The sequence below is a fragment of the Amphiura filiformis genome, chromosome 3 (genome assembly GCF_039555335.1).
Source record: "Amphiura filiformis chromosome 3, Afil_fr2py, whole genome shotgun sequence".
In the NCBI taxonomy this organism is placed as follows: Eukaryota; Metazoa; Echinodermata; class Ophiuroidea; order Amphilepidida; family Amphiuridae; genus Amphiura; species Amphiura filiformis.
Window position 1 is genome coordinate 2140445 of NC_092630.1, and position 14445 is coordinate 2154889.

The 14445-nt window shown below is 37.4% G+C and overlaps 4 protein-coding genes and 1 long non-coding RNA gene across 5 annotated transcripts; 3 read left to right on the plus strand and 2 right to left on the minus strand.

Moving 5' to 3' along the window:
• LOC140147581 (uncharacterized) lies at positions 1-4135 on the plus strand. Its single transcript, XR_011858359.1, has 3 exons — positions 1-110; positions 1557-1785; positions 3210-4135. It is a non-coding gene; the product is annotated as an uncharacterized lncRNA (long non-coding RNA).
• Positions 4136-6856: 2721 nt separating this feature from the next.
• LOC140147582 (histone H3, embryonic) lies at positions 6857-7486 on the minus strand. Its single transcript, XM_072169360.1, has one exon. The coding sequence runs from the start codon at positions 7265-7267 to the stop codon at positions 6857-6859; it is 411 nt and encodes a 136-aa protein (XP_072025461.1). The 5' UTR covers positions 7268-7486.
• Positions 7487-10133: 2647 nt separating this feature from the next.
• On the plus strand, positions 10134-11045 carry LOC140147583 (histone H2A-like). Its single transcript, XM_072169361.1, has one exon. The coding sequence runs from the start codon at positions 10251-10253 to the stop codon at positions 10620-10622; it is 372 nt and encodes a 123-aa protein (XP_072025462.1). The 5' UTR covers positions 10134-10250; the 3' UTR covers positions 10623-11045.
• Positions 11046-11358: 313 nt separating this feature from the next.
• LOC140147584 (late histone H2B.2.2-like) lies at positions 11359-11724 on the minus strand. The gene has a single exon (XM_072169363.1). It carries the CDS (start codon positions 11722-11724, stop codon positions 11359-11361), a length of 366 nt encoding a protein of 121 aa, XP_072025464.1.
• Positions 11725-13174: 1450 nt separating this feature from the next.
• LOC140147585 (late histone H2A.2.2-like) lies at positions 13175-13540 on the plus strand. Its single transcript, XM_072169364.1, has one exon. The coding sequence runs from the start codon at positions 13175-13177 to the stop codon at positions 13538-13540; it is 366 nt and encodes a 121-aa protein (XP_072025465.1).
• Positions 13541-14445: the final 905 nt, after the last annotated feature.

Genomic DNA, 14445 nt, shown 5'->3' on the forward strand with positions numbered 1-14445 from the left:
GGTCTTTGCATGCTTTACTGTGGTTGGTTTACGGTGGGTAGTCTCAAAGTCATCGAAAGCATATTTATCCATTTCTGACTGCACGACGACGCAAATAGGACAGTTGAAGGGTGAGTTTTCATGTTGGATTGTTTGGATTTTCTTTATGGACTTAGGCATTTTAATGGCCAATATCGTTAATTTGAAGCAGCATAAAATGTCTGTCCATAAAGGCAGTCAATATGTAACGTGTCAAAATAATGTGAATGTGGTGAAGGCTTCTTGATTAAAACATTGGTCGATTGTCTATTTTATAATGATTGGCTATCAATACCGGGACAATTGGGCGAACTGCGCGAAAAATGTAGACTCGCTTGCCAGTCCTATATACGTCGTACCTATGTATATTAAGGACTGGCTTACGCCATTTTGGATGTCAATGAGAAATACACACTTAACGATTTGCGCCGGTTAGAAAAAAAAAAAAAAATCTTTAAAATTTCATCAATGTATATAAAAGTGGTACCAACCTTATTGTGCTTGCTAATTTAAGACTCGGTTGAAACAAAATTAAGGATCGAATGCATTTTAGTGTCCAAAAAGGCAAAATTATCGTCAAAGTTCTGGCGAAATCGGCACCCTTGCGAAGCGTTCAGAATTCGAATCGGGAACGAAAATATCCGATCTTTGCGATCAAAAACACAAAATTACAACTTTAAACATAATATTGACAAAAGACATTATTACCAAACAATATAGAATAGAAAATTTGACATCATTTTCTCAAAATATTGAAGAAATTTGCTCACTAGGCATCGACAAAGTACACAATCCAATTCCCGTTCAAACGCGTGGGAAACTGAAATTGCATAATCCCCACTAGAAAAATGGCTGTTTTACCACTATTTGGTCCCTGATCAAGTTGAGTTTTTGGCGTAAAACGGGCCAAAAAGAATTAAGATATGTACTACATGTAATATTGGTCTAATATGCCCGGTATTTTATAACCCACCCGGCAAAGCCGTCTGCATAGGAGGCTTCTACCCCCTCCCTCTCGTCCCCTGCCGTCCATAGCAATAGCCTATGCCATTGTTCAGAGATACAGGTTGTCCTAAGAGAAAGAAAGAAAACAAAAAACAAAAACACACAAAAAAGAAGAAAACGATCCCTGGAATGACGTGTCTAGTTTTTTTTAAAGTCTCAATTTTGGATTTTTACCTTTTAAAGTGTGGCCCAAAAATACAGAGGCAAAAAAATGTGTGATATCTCCCAAATTCATATTTTTACACCAAATCAGTGTTTATATTCATTAAATTACAAAAACAAAAACAATACTTTCATACTTCTTGCATGAATAATTAAGAAGTTGCTAATGCATTTCTGAAAGTTTTGGCTTTGGCTGAATGTAAAACCGAAAAGGAAAAAAAATCATCAAAACATGAAAAAATGAGCCAAAAATTGCGAATTTTAAAAGCTACTACGCGCACGGCCTCCGAAGTGAAACCAACTTTTTTGCCTATGTCTATTTTTTTATAAGTAAAAGTTTGTAAAAGTTTTTATTGTGGTTTTCATTTCAGTTTAGTGCTCGACACATCATGGCAAGAGTCAACAAGCATTGCATTTCGGGCGTAATATTCCTCGCCATCATTTACCTGTCTTCACCCTTCGCCGAATGTAGTTTCCAAAATGTGCGGACCGTAGGGTTTACAGCTCGACGTACTAATTCACTGACTGCCGGAGATGAAGCCATTGGCAATTTTAATGACATACTGACCAATCACGGAGACTCTTTTGATCCATTCTCTGGTAAGAATCAGTATAGGGGTGGTGGCGGACACTGGGATGGTGGTGGGGTTGGTCGGAGCAAAATGGATCGAGGAGCATTGGCAGTGGAAGGATCAAAATATATGGGGCGGGGGGGGGGGGGAGCAAGCATTTTCTGTGCCTACTCTATTTTACTGAGTTAATGTTTCGGACAATTTTAGCCCAAAATGAATATTAATATTGGTATTTGATGGGTCTGTGCCCGTAAGCGCGTACAATCGTGCCATTTTAATATTGGCCCAAAACACCATGAACACGATGTTTTCCGGGCTTAAAACTATGCACAGGGCAATAATGGCTTAATTTCTTCCAATAGGATTTTTAAGGGACGTCCCCGAGAAAATCTAAGAGGGGACGTGCCCCTACCGCCGCCTATGCGTAAGGAGAAATGTTTGGCACATACTATTTTGTGACGTTTTTTGTTGTGACAAAGGCTTACGGCCAAACGTCGAGAAGGAGAGGAAAGGAATAAAGCTATTTATTTGATTATTTGGCAGCGGAGAACCGAAAATCGGGACGGAGAATAGGAAACTCGACGCAATATCGTAGGGACTATAGAGTCTTTATTAATAAATTTATTGGCCGCTCATTAGAAAGATTTTTATGCTGCTGAGGCTCTAACAAAATATTAATTAAAGCACTTTAGTCTCATCGCGTCTTGCGGCGTTAGAGATGTATGTCAAAATGTGTGGATGTGACCCTCCCCCCTCAAAGGGTTTATCAGTAAATTCACGCGTCCGACGACAAATTGCAATGCGTCTTGAGCGCAATGCGTTTTCTGAGCGCATGAATGCTTCACCTCAAATAATTAGTTTTTTGGCGAAAAATTTGTGACAAAAAGCTGCTAAATTGCGTCTGCTGCGTTTGTTGTAACGGGAAAGCGCATGCGTAAGACGCAGTAGTATATGGTTATATGTTTGACAGACTGCCGAATCTGGATTCGTGTTTTTGTGTTACACATGCGTAAATTGTCTTGAATTTGTAAACGAGTGCTTCAGAGGGCAGCATATGAATTTTTAAACGGTGAACAGCATGATAAGTGAGCGAAAGAGGGCATATAGGCATACTTAACCTGTTGTCAGTCCCTTCTTTTTTGAAGAGAATTCATGCGTAACAAAGAGACGAATCTAGATTCGGCACTGCGTCAAGTAAGTGCTCGGTGGTGTCAATACATACCACATATTTTTCTGACCTTTAGATGTATGTAGGTCTACGTTCTTTTTTGATTAAAACGCGTCGAAGGTTTGTTAAAATGTTTGTCAAGAAACTTTAAAGTTTAGCTTAGCTGTATGACGCGTCGACTGTGAACATACGTGATCATGACTTATAATTAAGAAAAATGTAGGCCTATAAGTAACCTACAATTTTTAGAACTAAATGTACGATATTGGTTCTCTTCCCTGCAGGTACGTTTAACTGCATCGTACCCGGCAGTTATCTTTTCTGGCTGGACTTTCACGCTCCTTTGAACGCTATGGTCGAGACGAAAATGGAACTTGTTCAGAATGGTGAACCTGTCCTGACGGTACGCCATGACGTAGGCGACGCCGAAAGCGTTACAGGGTCGGCCATCTTGGATTTGAAATACGACGATAAAGTGTATTTGCGATTGGCAGATGCAAGCAGACTGGACTCGGGCATAACGAAACCGTTAACTTTCACTGGATTTATTATTAATAGATACTAAATCAACTAGTCATGCAAATGAAATTTGATCTGAAACACATTTAATATTGGACTGCAAGATAGTAGGCTTTATATTGTGGTTACCATTAGATTTAGGCCTGTAATAGGCATACAGATTTTTTTTAGTATATCCGTATGTGACGCGACGTCACTGCGCTTCTCGTCTTAGCAAATTTATTGTTCATTGCATAAACGAGGAACATATTTTTTTTGCCCTGATTTACCTAATGTCCATTCAATCATAATGTACCCATTTTTGAAAATCTGGATTCTCGGCCGGAAAGCAAAAACAAAAAACTTAAACCCCAAAACTATAGTTAAATACTAGTACAGTATTCAAATGGTAAAACGGCTTTTTAAACTAAAAAAACAAGCTTTTCAATGTTTGTTCGGCGATATATGAAATCGCAGAACCTGATTCGACAAATCATAGCTTGATTTTACGATTCGAAAGCCTACGTTTCCGATTCATTTTACGATTTGTACAACCAGGCTTTTGATTCGTTAAGGGATCTGGAATGAGCGTTTTAAGCGTTTCGACAGTATTTTTTGTGGGACATGAGAGCACATCAGACATATCGAATTGCATTCTGAATACGCAGAATGTCTTTCTGATATCAAATAATTTTCATTTTTTGAAATTCACGATATAATACAAATTTTATTTCACATTTTTGATATATAACCGTTCTCGAAGTAAATTTTATTAATCTAATGATATATTCTTAAAGTGTATGTAGCTGGGAGGAAAAGCCGACGATCAATTGAAAATTTTGACCTTTCTTATTGAAGATATGGATTTTTTTTTCCAAAAAGACCTAATTTTATGTGTGTGTTTTGGGAAAAAAATCCATATCTTCAATACGAAAGGTCAAAATTTTCAATTGATCGTCGGCTTTTCATCCCACCTACATACACTTTAAATACATATCATCAGATTTATAAAGTTTACTTCGAGTACTGTTAAATATCAAAAATATCAATTTTTAATTGTTTGCCATAAAATGTGTATTACATTGCGAATTTCAAAAATCAAAATTATTTGATATCAGAAGGACATTCTTCGTATTCAGAATGCAATTCGATATGTCTGATGTGCTCTAATGTCCCACAATAAATACTGTCCAAACGTTCATACCCCATCCCTTAAAAAAGGTTTTCAAAAATTTGACAGCCTCAATTTCTCCTGAAAGCCGTTTTTGAATCAAAATATTGTCTATCGAACATATACATATTTGTATAGTTATTTGTCGTTTGTATATAATGAAACAAAGTTTTGTTTTTTTCATTTCCTGTGCAAACGATTTGTGATAATAAACGTCGACGACTCGCTCCATACTATAGTATAATATTATGTTATATCTGGATTATTATTCACGTAAATCAAACAGATAAAATTTAACATAATGAACAGTAAACAAGAGCATTTGTATTACCCAAATGTCTTTTTCTTTTGTTTCTTTTTTTCTTTTTTATTCCCTGTGCTTGGAACTGATGGAGGGAGAAAAGACAAACCCAAATGTCTTTTTTGTTTTCAAAGTTCCGAAGAGTTGGGTGAACATGCCTGTTAGCAGGCATTGTAATACAAATGTATCATACAGCCTGTTTTCCGGGACGGGACATGGCATGCATCAATATAATTTTGAGATAAACGTCGTGCCAGGATATGGAAAGAGCACCTTAGTCGCAAATTGAAAATGTTATTACACACTAACTTCAGGACGTGCACAGAAATTCGCAAACACGCCGTGCTCTCGGTATTTCTTGAACATACACGCAAGGAAAATTGGGTGTTTGTGAGGACTCCGAAACCTGAAAAATAGAGGGGAAATAAGAAATAACGTAAGTATTTGCTTAATGCGGTCTACTTCAATTAAAACATTCCCAACACAGTCGCCATGATGGGATTCCTTTCTTCCTAACAAGCTTGCCGCTGAACGTGTTTTAATAATATGAAAAAAAATAGTTTTTTTCGACTGACAAATTAACAAGTTTTCATATTATCTTTGAGGAATATGCCTACTACTAGCATTAGGGACCGTTCACAAACACTTGTTAGGGGGCCTGATGCAAAATGGGGGGCTTAAAAGTTTTGACCCTCCTAAGGAGGGGCCCTGAAAAAAATGAATGAGTTATATGCTTTTCTATGGGGTTGACCCATAATTTTCATGTCAGAAGGGGGGGGGGGGGCTGAAATTTTTGAGAACTGAAAAGGGGGGCCCTGAAAAAATTTTCGCGATAAAATTTGTTTGCATCAGGCCCCCCTAACAAGTGTTTCTGAACGGTCCCTTATTATCGGTGACTCAATATCAATGATATCAGTTCAGCACGCGTGCATGCGAACCAAGTACAGCTGAAGTATCGAATACCGATATGGGTATTGAATGTTCGATTTTGTCGATTTTCCGCAGTTTTTGACATTTTCCTTCGTGACATGGGGCCGCCTTGACATGAATATTCCAAGCAAAGTAAGCATTCACTTGGTCCTTATTGCAACCTAATTTCATTTACCGAAAAGCATTTTTATGATGTCATCCGAATTTGCCTAAAACCAAAATGGTCGCTTATGCAGGGGTCAAACAAAGTTCATCAAATCAGCACGCCCCTTTCATCATAATTCAGAAAAAGTAGGAGTTTTGCATACTTTCGATGTTTAGTTCTTGAGATATAGTCAAAAGGTAAAAATGTAAACTTATAGGTTGCACCGGGGTAAAAAAAAAAGTAGAAATGCTCCGATTTTGATCTCAAATTGTTCTGGGTAACAGGGCAACAAGCTCAAAGCCCATTGAATCTGTTGGCCATATTGTTTTGTGATGTTAACCATGTAACAAAAACACCTAACCAAACATAACAAACTATTCTTAATTTGATTCATTTTTAAGGAAACAATTTATTCATCAAAATCGGAGCACTTTCAATTTTTTATCTTCGTCATTCTTGAAGCCCCAAATTGGACATTTAACCTTTCTGCTTGTACATTGGTGATATCCTTAATATTATTATTACGAAAGGAATGTGTTGGAATGATTTTAAACCAGATTCGATCAACTTTGACATTTAACCACTGTATAAATCGACCATTTTGGTTCATGCAAATTAGGCATCTTTCTAGGAATGACAACGACAACAACGGAGTTATGAAGAAATAATTCTTACCGACTTCGATGATGTTGGTTCCAGTGTTGTTCAAGGAAGGGTGTGTCAACCTCTCCACCCACCACAGCAAAAGAAAAGAATTATATTTACTTCAGTTACAACTTACGGAATTAAAACAACAAATTTATAGATTAACATAATGTCATAGTCTCTTTTTGGCAGATTTGGTGGCTCTGAAAAGAGCCGGTTGGTTTGGTGACAAAAAGTCAGTTTAAGCGCGCTCGCCACGGATGCGGCGTGCCAGCTGGATGTCCTTTGGCATGATGGTCACACGCTTGGCGTGGATGGCGCACAGGTTGGTGTCTTCGAAAAGACCAACCAAGTAAGCTTCACTAGCCTCTTGGAGAGCCATAACGGCAGAGCTCTGGAAGCGCAGCTCGGTCTTGAAGTCCTGGGCGATTTCACGGACCAGACGCTGGAATGGGAGCTTGCGGATGAGGAGCTCGGTGCTCTTCTGGTAGCGACGGATCTCACGGAGAGCGACGGTACCGGGCCTGTAACGATGAGGCTTCTTCACGCCACCGGTTGCTGGTGCGGATTTGCGAGCTGCCTTGGTGGCCAGCTGCTTGCGTGGAGCCTTTCCTCCAGTAGATTTACGTGCGGTCTGCTTAGTACGAGCCATTTTTCCGAGTGATTCGAAATGATGCAAATTTTGACAACTGCTGCCCTTTTATACACTTCATGAACAAAGACCTATCGATTCAAATAAGTGCGCTAAAACGAGAGCTGGGCAGTGATTGGTCAAAAACTAAGGCTTCTGATTGGTGAGTTTTATAAGCTCACACAATGGTTGTAAGATTTTCGGTCAATAATTAAGAAGTCTGGTCGATCATGATGTCGATGGCGTGTAGTATATAGATCTATATACTGATGACTGTGATCTATCGAAGGAAAAGTGAAGCAAAGGAAAATTTAACCTTGTTTTACTTCCACTCCATGTTCACTTCTATACACGCGCATTTCACTCTGAAAAGAGTTGCATTAACTTGCATTCACCCCATCATTCTTCTTTTCGTTTCATTGCCGAGGGGGAAGCGTGTCTGTGTGATATTTGTTGGGCTCCTTTTCCCCCACTTATCAAATCCCCTCTTGCTCGCTCCCTTCATCTGTCAAAATTCCTGGCTACGCCTCCGCTCCATGGACTGATCATAATTTATTTTGAAGTACTTTTAACATTGTTTAAGATAATTTAAAAATTTTAAACATATACCATTATTAAATTAGTTCGACGTCATCGTTTCCATTGTTTTATCCGCAGCAATTATTGCCCTAATATTACTCGTTTTAACATCTTAATTATGCCATCTTGATGATTTCGTATTCAGTATTTAATATCGTCAACCTGCTACGCTAAATGCCCAAGTCATTCTGACATGTTTTTCATTTGCAATTTTGATTTTCTGAGTAATAAACCCATAATTCATCAAATTTCCAGCCCTTTTTTCATTAACTTGTGGAATACATCTCTTTTGATGTATTCCACAAGTTATTGAAGAATGCGGCTGGAAATTTGATGAATTATATGGGTTTATTACTCAGAAAATCAAAATTGCAAATGAGAAACATGTAAAAATGACTTGGGCATTTAGCGTAGCAGGCTGACGATATTTAGGCTAAGTTGGTAACACAAATTATTGAATTGATCTTCTGGTGAAATTGATTTTTGATGGTCTTGTATATTGCGCCAAAACACCAAGTCATGATATACGATGTAATTGGTTGATTTTTCTTCAAAGCCGATTTTTTTTCCAGCCAAATTCGTTGTTTTGTCAGGTAAACAGCAAATTTTGACATGTCATATTCAGACATCATGTCCCCCATAAAACACCACCTTTTAACGGCAAAAATAGCCAGTGGGCTTTACTTTACCTGACTTTACCTCATTCGGCTAAAATGGAAAACTTTGGGAATTAAAATGGAAACATTTCCTTACATTTATTACTAATATTATTCCAGCATTGTGAGTAAAGAATGATAAAATTAAAATTTGATCGCCGATTAAAGCCGATGGTTCAAATTCCAACAGGTTATATATTTCATCAACGTGAAGAAAAAAAATTTCAAAATCATTTTGAAGAAATGGCATGTTCACTGTAAAGCAATCTGTAAAGCATGATGATTAAAAACCCATTCAGTGATTTGCTCATCCGGACGATCGTAAAAATCATCGAAATTCATATTTTTGTACCTTTGTCATTTGTCATAGATTTACTAACATAGCCTGCTAGTGGTTCATCCGAAAACCGTGTTTTAAAGACAAAATAAGGCATTTAGATGAATCTGTAATTTATATACTGACAGTATATAGATTAGCTACATGTATTTGAATGGAGCTCCAACCTCGTTAATACTGCTTTTTCTTCGTTTTTCTGCCAATTTTTTCATTTCACAAATACCAAATGACAATAATTTGAATGACTTGCCTTTCATTTTAAGCACTTTTTTCCTGCTTAGTTCGTTCTACATGAATGTATGAAAGAGGGTGGGGGGGGGGGGGTGTGTGATTGTATGTATGTAATTGTATTTTATTAGACAAATTAAGAAACTTAGGCTAAGGTAATAAGGGGGTGTTTGTTCAGGCCTTTTTGGGCTTCTGAGCATCTCCTCATTCAAATGTGTTGTTTTGCTGTTATTGTATTGTTGTATTTTGAATGAAATAAAGATAACAATAGCTAACCATTTTAATTTTTTTACACTTGCGCTGAGATCACTGAATGGGCACGACTTTTTGAACAGTTTTCAAGTTATCAGATGTTTTTTGCTTCAAAATTCACTAGAAAATATCAAGAAACCTTGCATCATCTGGGCTGTTCCAGTTGAAATTCATTACACCCCATATGGAAGACATGACCGTAATGTCCCACATAGGGAGAGTGAATTTCAAGTGGAATAACCCATTTAGGTAATCCCATTTGAAATTCACACTCCCTGTGTGGAAAATTAAGATCATATCTTCCGGATTTCGACTAGAACCGGTCAATATCATGTAAGGTCTCTTGATCTAGTGAATTTTGTAGAAATCAAGTTCAATTACCACAGAAACGGCAATTTAGTATTTTCATATTAATAATTTTTTGAATGATTTTCAGTTAACGTTTCAGTTGGTGTTTCCTCATTTGTTTGGCATATAAATCTAGATCTCCCGGGATAAATCATAATTCTCGTCTCAAGATAGTGCATGTCTTGGAATGTCTCAAATTTACTGTGCTATTTGCATTGGTTTGGAGTACTTGATCAAAATAGATACTATTACCTAAAAAACAACAACTTAAAAACATACTAATTACAGTGATGTTCCTTAACAGTCCCGTTTATTGCTACGACTCGGAATTACCGTTACATGGCATATTGATGCAATGGTCAAAATCAATTATGTTATAGTAAGTAATCGAAATAAAAAGTGCGCTCAAATTCTATGTTCCGTGATCAATACGCAACCTCATATTTTGTTCGATATACTGCTGACAACTTGACGATGATTGGTGGAAAGTTCGATTGATTACCTTATTCCAAACTCTTATGGGATCCTTCGAAGAGAGTATATAAACCCAGCTGGCATTTCCAGCAGGCATTCATTTTGTGTAAAACAGAATAAAATATTCATCATGTCTGGACGTGGTAAAGGAGGAAAATCAAAGGCTAAGGCCAAGAGCCGTTCAGCACGCGCTGGACTTCAATTCCCAGTCGGTCGTGTGCACCGCTTCTTAAGGAAGGGCAACTATGCCAACCGTGTTGGTGCTGGTGCCCCAGTCTACCTTGCAGCCGTCATGGAATACTTGGCCGCTGAGGTTCTTGAGTTGGCTGGCAATGCTGCCCGTGACAACAAGAAGACCAGAATCAACCCACGTCACTTGCAGTTGGCTGTCCGCAACGACGAAGAGTTGAACAAACTTCTCGGAGGTGTGACCATCGCACAAGGTGGTGTTCTGCCAAACATCCAGGCTGTTCTTCTGCCAAAAAAGACCGCCAAGAAATAAACTGCTTACCCAGTTTATCAAACCCAAAGGCTCTTTTGAGAGCCACCAACATCCAAAAAGAGATTGTGATCATGTCATTGTTTGTTTTTGCTTACGAAAACAACAACATACAAGCTATTTATTCTTAAAAGGTTTAGCACATAATTTGAAACCTAGGCCCTACTAACCGTGTATATTTTAAATTAAAATTGTATTGTATTGTAATAAGACCTTTATACAGTAGATCTATATACTGAAATAACATAATATCAGTGTGATACATTTTCATGATATACATTTTAAAGGCAATAATTCATTCTCACGTATTCGTCAAATATCATCATCATTGCATGTTTGACATCTTAATGTGCTTTATAGTAAAAGTTTGAAATAAGCACATGAGAAATCAATTTTAGGCTTGCAGATCAATGAAGAAAATTTAATGGAATATTTTGCGACTTTAGAAAATTTTGAAAGTAGCAAAAATTATGGAGTGATTGTGAGATGTCTAAAAACTAATAATTGAACGAAATGAGAAATAAAGTTACGAATACCTAGTCTACCCTTAAGAACACTGATCAGCATTTTGTAAATCCCTGCTTCTAATCCGTACTTATTGCTACCAAAAAAACCCACCAAATCAAACTCATTGAAAAATAACTTTTCTTTAAATAGTATTGACATCGTAGCCATTATCTCATTTTAGAAGGTTGGTGGCTCTAAAAAGAGCCGTTGGGTTTTGTGCCTAGGACACCATTTACTTGGAAGTGGTGTACTTGGTGACAGCCTTGGTGCCTTCGCTTACGGCGTGCTTGGCCAGCTCACCAGGCAAGAGAAGACGGACAGCAGTCTGGATCTCGCGGCTGCTGATGGTTGACTTCTTGTTGTACTTAGTCAAACGGGAAGCCTCACCAGCGATGCGCTCGAAGATATCGTTGACAAAGCTGTTCATGATGCTCATGGCCTTGCTGGAGATACCAGTGTCTGGGTGCACTTGTTTGAGCACCTTGTAGATGTAGATACCGTAGCTTTCCTTTCGGCGTCTACGCCTCTTGCCAGCTACTGAACTACCCTTGGCCTTACCGGCCTTCTTTGCTCCTTTTCCGCTAGTCTTGGCAGGCATGTTGTCGATAAGTTTCTTCAACAGAATGACCTGATGAGCCAGCAACCTGTCTATTTATGCATTTCAGTATGTAAATTAGGGATCCTGGATGTTGAATCCAAGCTATTGATTCCTAAATCTAACATTGATTATTGGAAAAAGTTCTCCACCCTGTAACCGTCGAAAATAACTGGGGCGAAACCCCAATGCCTTTGTCGTGTACTTTACAGACGACTGTTGAATTTATTCAAGTTTTGTTCTTCTTTAATTCTTTCTTTTTTCGTTCGGTCGTTCTTTCTTCCTTCTTTTTTCCAGTTCCTTACATTCTTTTCGGCTACTTTTTATTTTTTTAAATATCAATCTTTATATTAATATCGTGCTTTTTAAAGTCTCTTCTTTATCAACGAACTCCTCCGAAGTAAACATTTGGTGGGCATTTCTGAACAGTTAAAACATCGATGACCAGTTTCTAATTAAATCAATACCGCGACAAAATTGTCAATGTTCACAGATCCAAATAGATCTTAATAAATTGATGTTACCAAACCATCGATTCTACTTATATATTATTGATATTGTTATGGTTATCAGTTGGCCTATTGTTTTGTTTTTCTTTAACTCGAACATGTTTGTATATGAAACGAGACACAATTTGAAAAAACATGACTAAATATTGCAAGATTCAAACATTACTATTCGCAGACATTATCTAACATTTCTACACGATAAGTCTTCTTGATGTGATGCACGTACATGTAAAAGTTTCATTATACTGAAGTGAAATTATGAAAACAATCTGACAACTTGCGAAACTAACGAGGATCGGCGTAAATAAAGTACAATTAATACAAGTACCAAATATTGTAAGAAGAGACAACAAATCCTGATAATGGACCTACTTAGTTATATCTCGCATAAGAATAACATTTTAAAACTTAAAATATATTCTGAATTATATTTAGGTAAAGTTTCAGTTCCTATTTTCCTCTTTTTTGAAACTCAATTAATTATTGAAGTTTCTACTGCTACATGTAGATATTGTCTTTATTGTGAGCTTTATGAAATGGATAAAACGATTAACTAAAAGAAAGAAACATCACTCCTGCAAATTCAAGCTCATTTCAGTTTTATTTTTAAGAACTTAGTGTAAAGAAATGAAAACAATCATTTGGACAGTTTGTTGCTCAGAATGAATTGCCGTTTTATTAATACATCAGCAAACGATTCAATGGTCAAAATCCATTATAGAGTTGATAATCGAAATAAAAAGTGCGCTCAAATTCTATGTTCCATGATCAATACGCGACCTTATTTTGTTCGATATACTGCTGACAACTTGACGGTGATTGGCGGAAAGCTCTATTGATTACCTTATTCCAAACTCTTATGGGATCCTTGGAAGAGTGTATATAAACCCAGCTGACATTTCCAGCAGGCATTCATTTCGTGTGAAACAAAATAACTATTCATCATGTCTGGACGTGGTAAAGGAGGAAAATCAAAGGCTAAGGCCAAGAGCCGTTCAGCACGCGCTGGACTTCAATTCCCAGTCGGTCGTGTGCACCGCTTCTTGAGGAAGGGCAACTATGCCAACCGTGTTGGTGCTGGTGCCCCAGTCTACCTTGCAGCCGTCATGGAATACTTGGCCGCCGAGGTTCTTGAGTTGGCTGGCAATGCTGCCCGTGACAACAAGAAGACCAGAATCAACCCACGTCACTTGCAGTTGGCTGTCCGCAACGACGAAGAGTTGAACAAGCTTCTCGGAGGTGTGACTATCGCCCAAGGTGGTGTTCTGCCAAACATCCAAGCTGTTCTTCTGCCAAAGAAGAAGAAGTAAACTGATTTTCAGTTTACCAAATCCCAACGGCTCTTTTAAGAGCCACCAAATATACCAAAAGGAGATTCTGACTGATTGTGTCTTATATCTGTACGAAGTCATTATAATAATTATGACATACATAACACTCAGCTCGTCTTAGTCATTATCATAGAATAATAATTTCAGATTTAGAATAATGTCTAACACATTTAAGGGTAGACGAGGTATTGTTTGTCGAAGCAACCTAAAAATCGATTTTCATTATCTAGATCAATATATTATTGAAAATTAACACCTTGATGTTTTGCAAAAGTTAATTCTACAAATCGTATACTTTGCAAACTTGCTTAATTTATTGTTGTTAATGAGTTATGTACATTTTACAAAAGTGTTGTTGTTTCAGCCCTCTTTACAACGTAACTGAAGAACCGCAGCACCTATAAAAGTATATCTGTAATATTTTAATTCTTCTACACGCTCGCTATGAATTGAGCAATGCAGGTTTTGCCAAAGCTCACTACCATTCGTCAGATGCTGTGAACTACCAAATCACAACAGTTTAAAATAATTAATAACCTTAAGGGGGTACTACACCCCTCGATAAATGTGTGTCTATTTTTGCATTTTTCTCAATAACTAATAACACAGTGATAACAAAAGTTATGTATATCATAGGGGCAAGGAATCCAATTACTACACTAGAATTTCAGTGACCCAAGACAAGCGGTTTGTTATTTATGATCAGAAATAAGGTACCGCTAGGGTGTACCTCGTTTCCTATCATATATACTAAACCGCTTGTCTTGAGTCACTGAAATTTCAGTGTAGTAATTGGATTCCTTGCCCCAATAATATACAAAACTTTTGTTACCAGTGTAATTATTTTTTGAGAAAATGCAAAAATATCACAAATTTACCACATG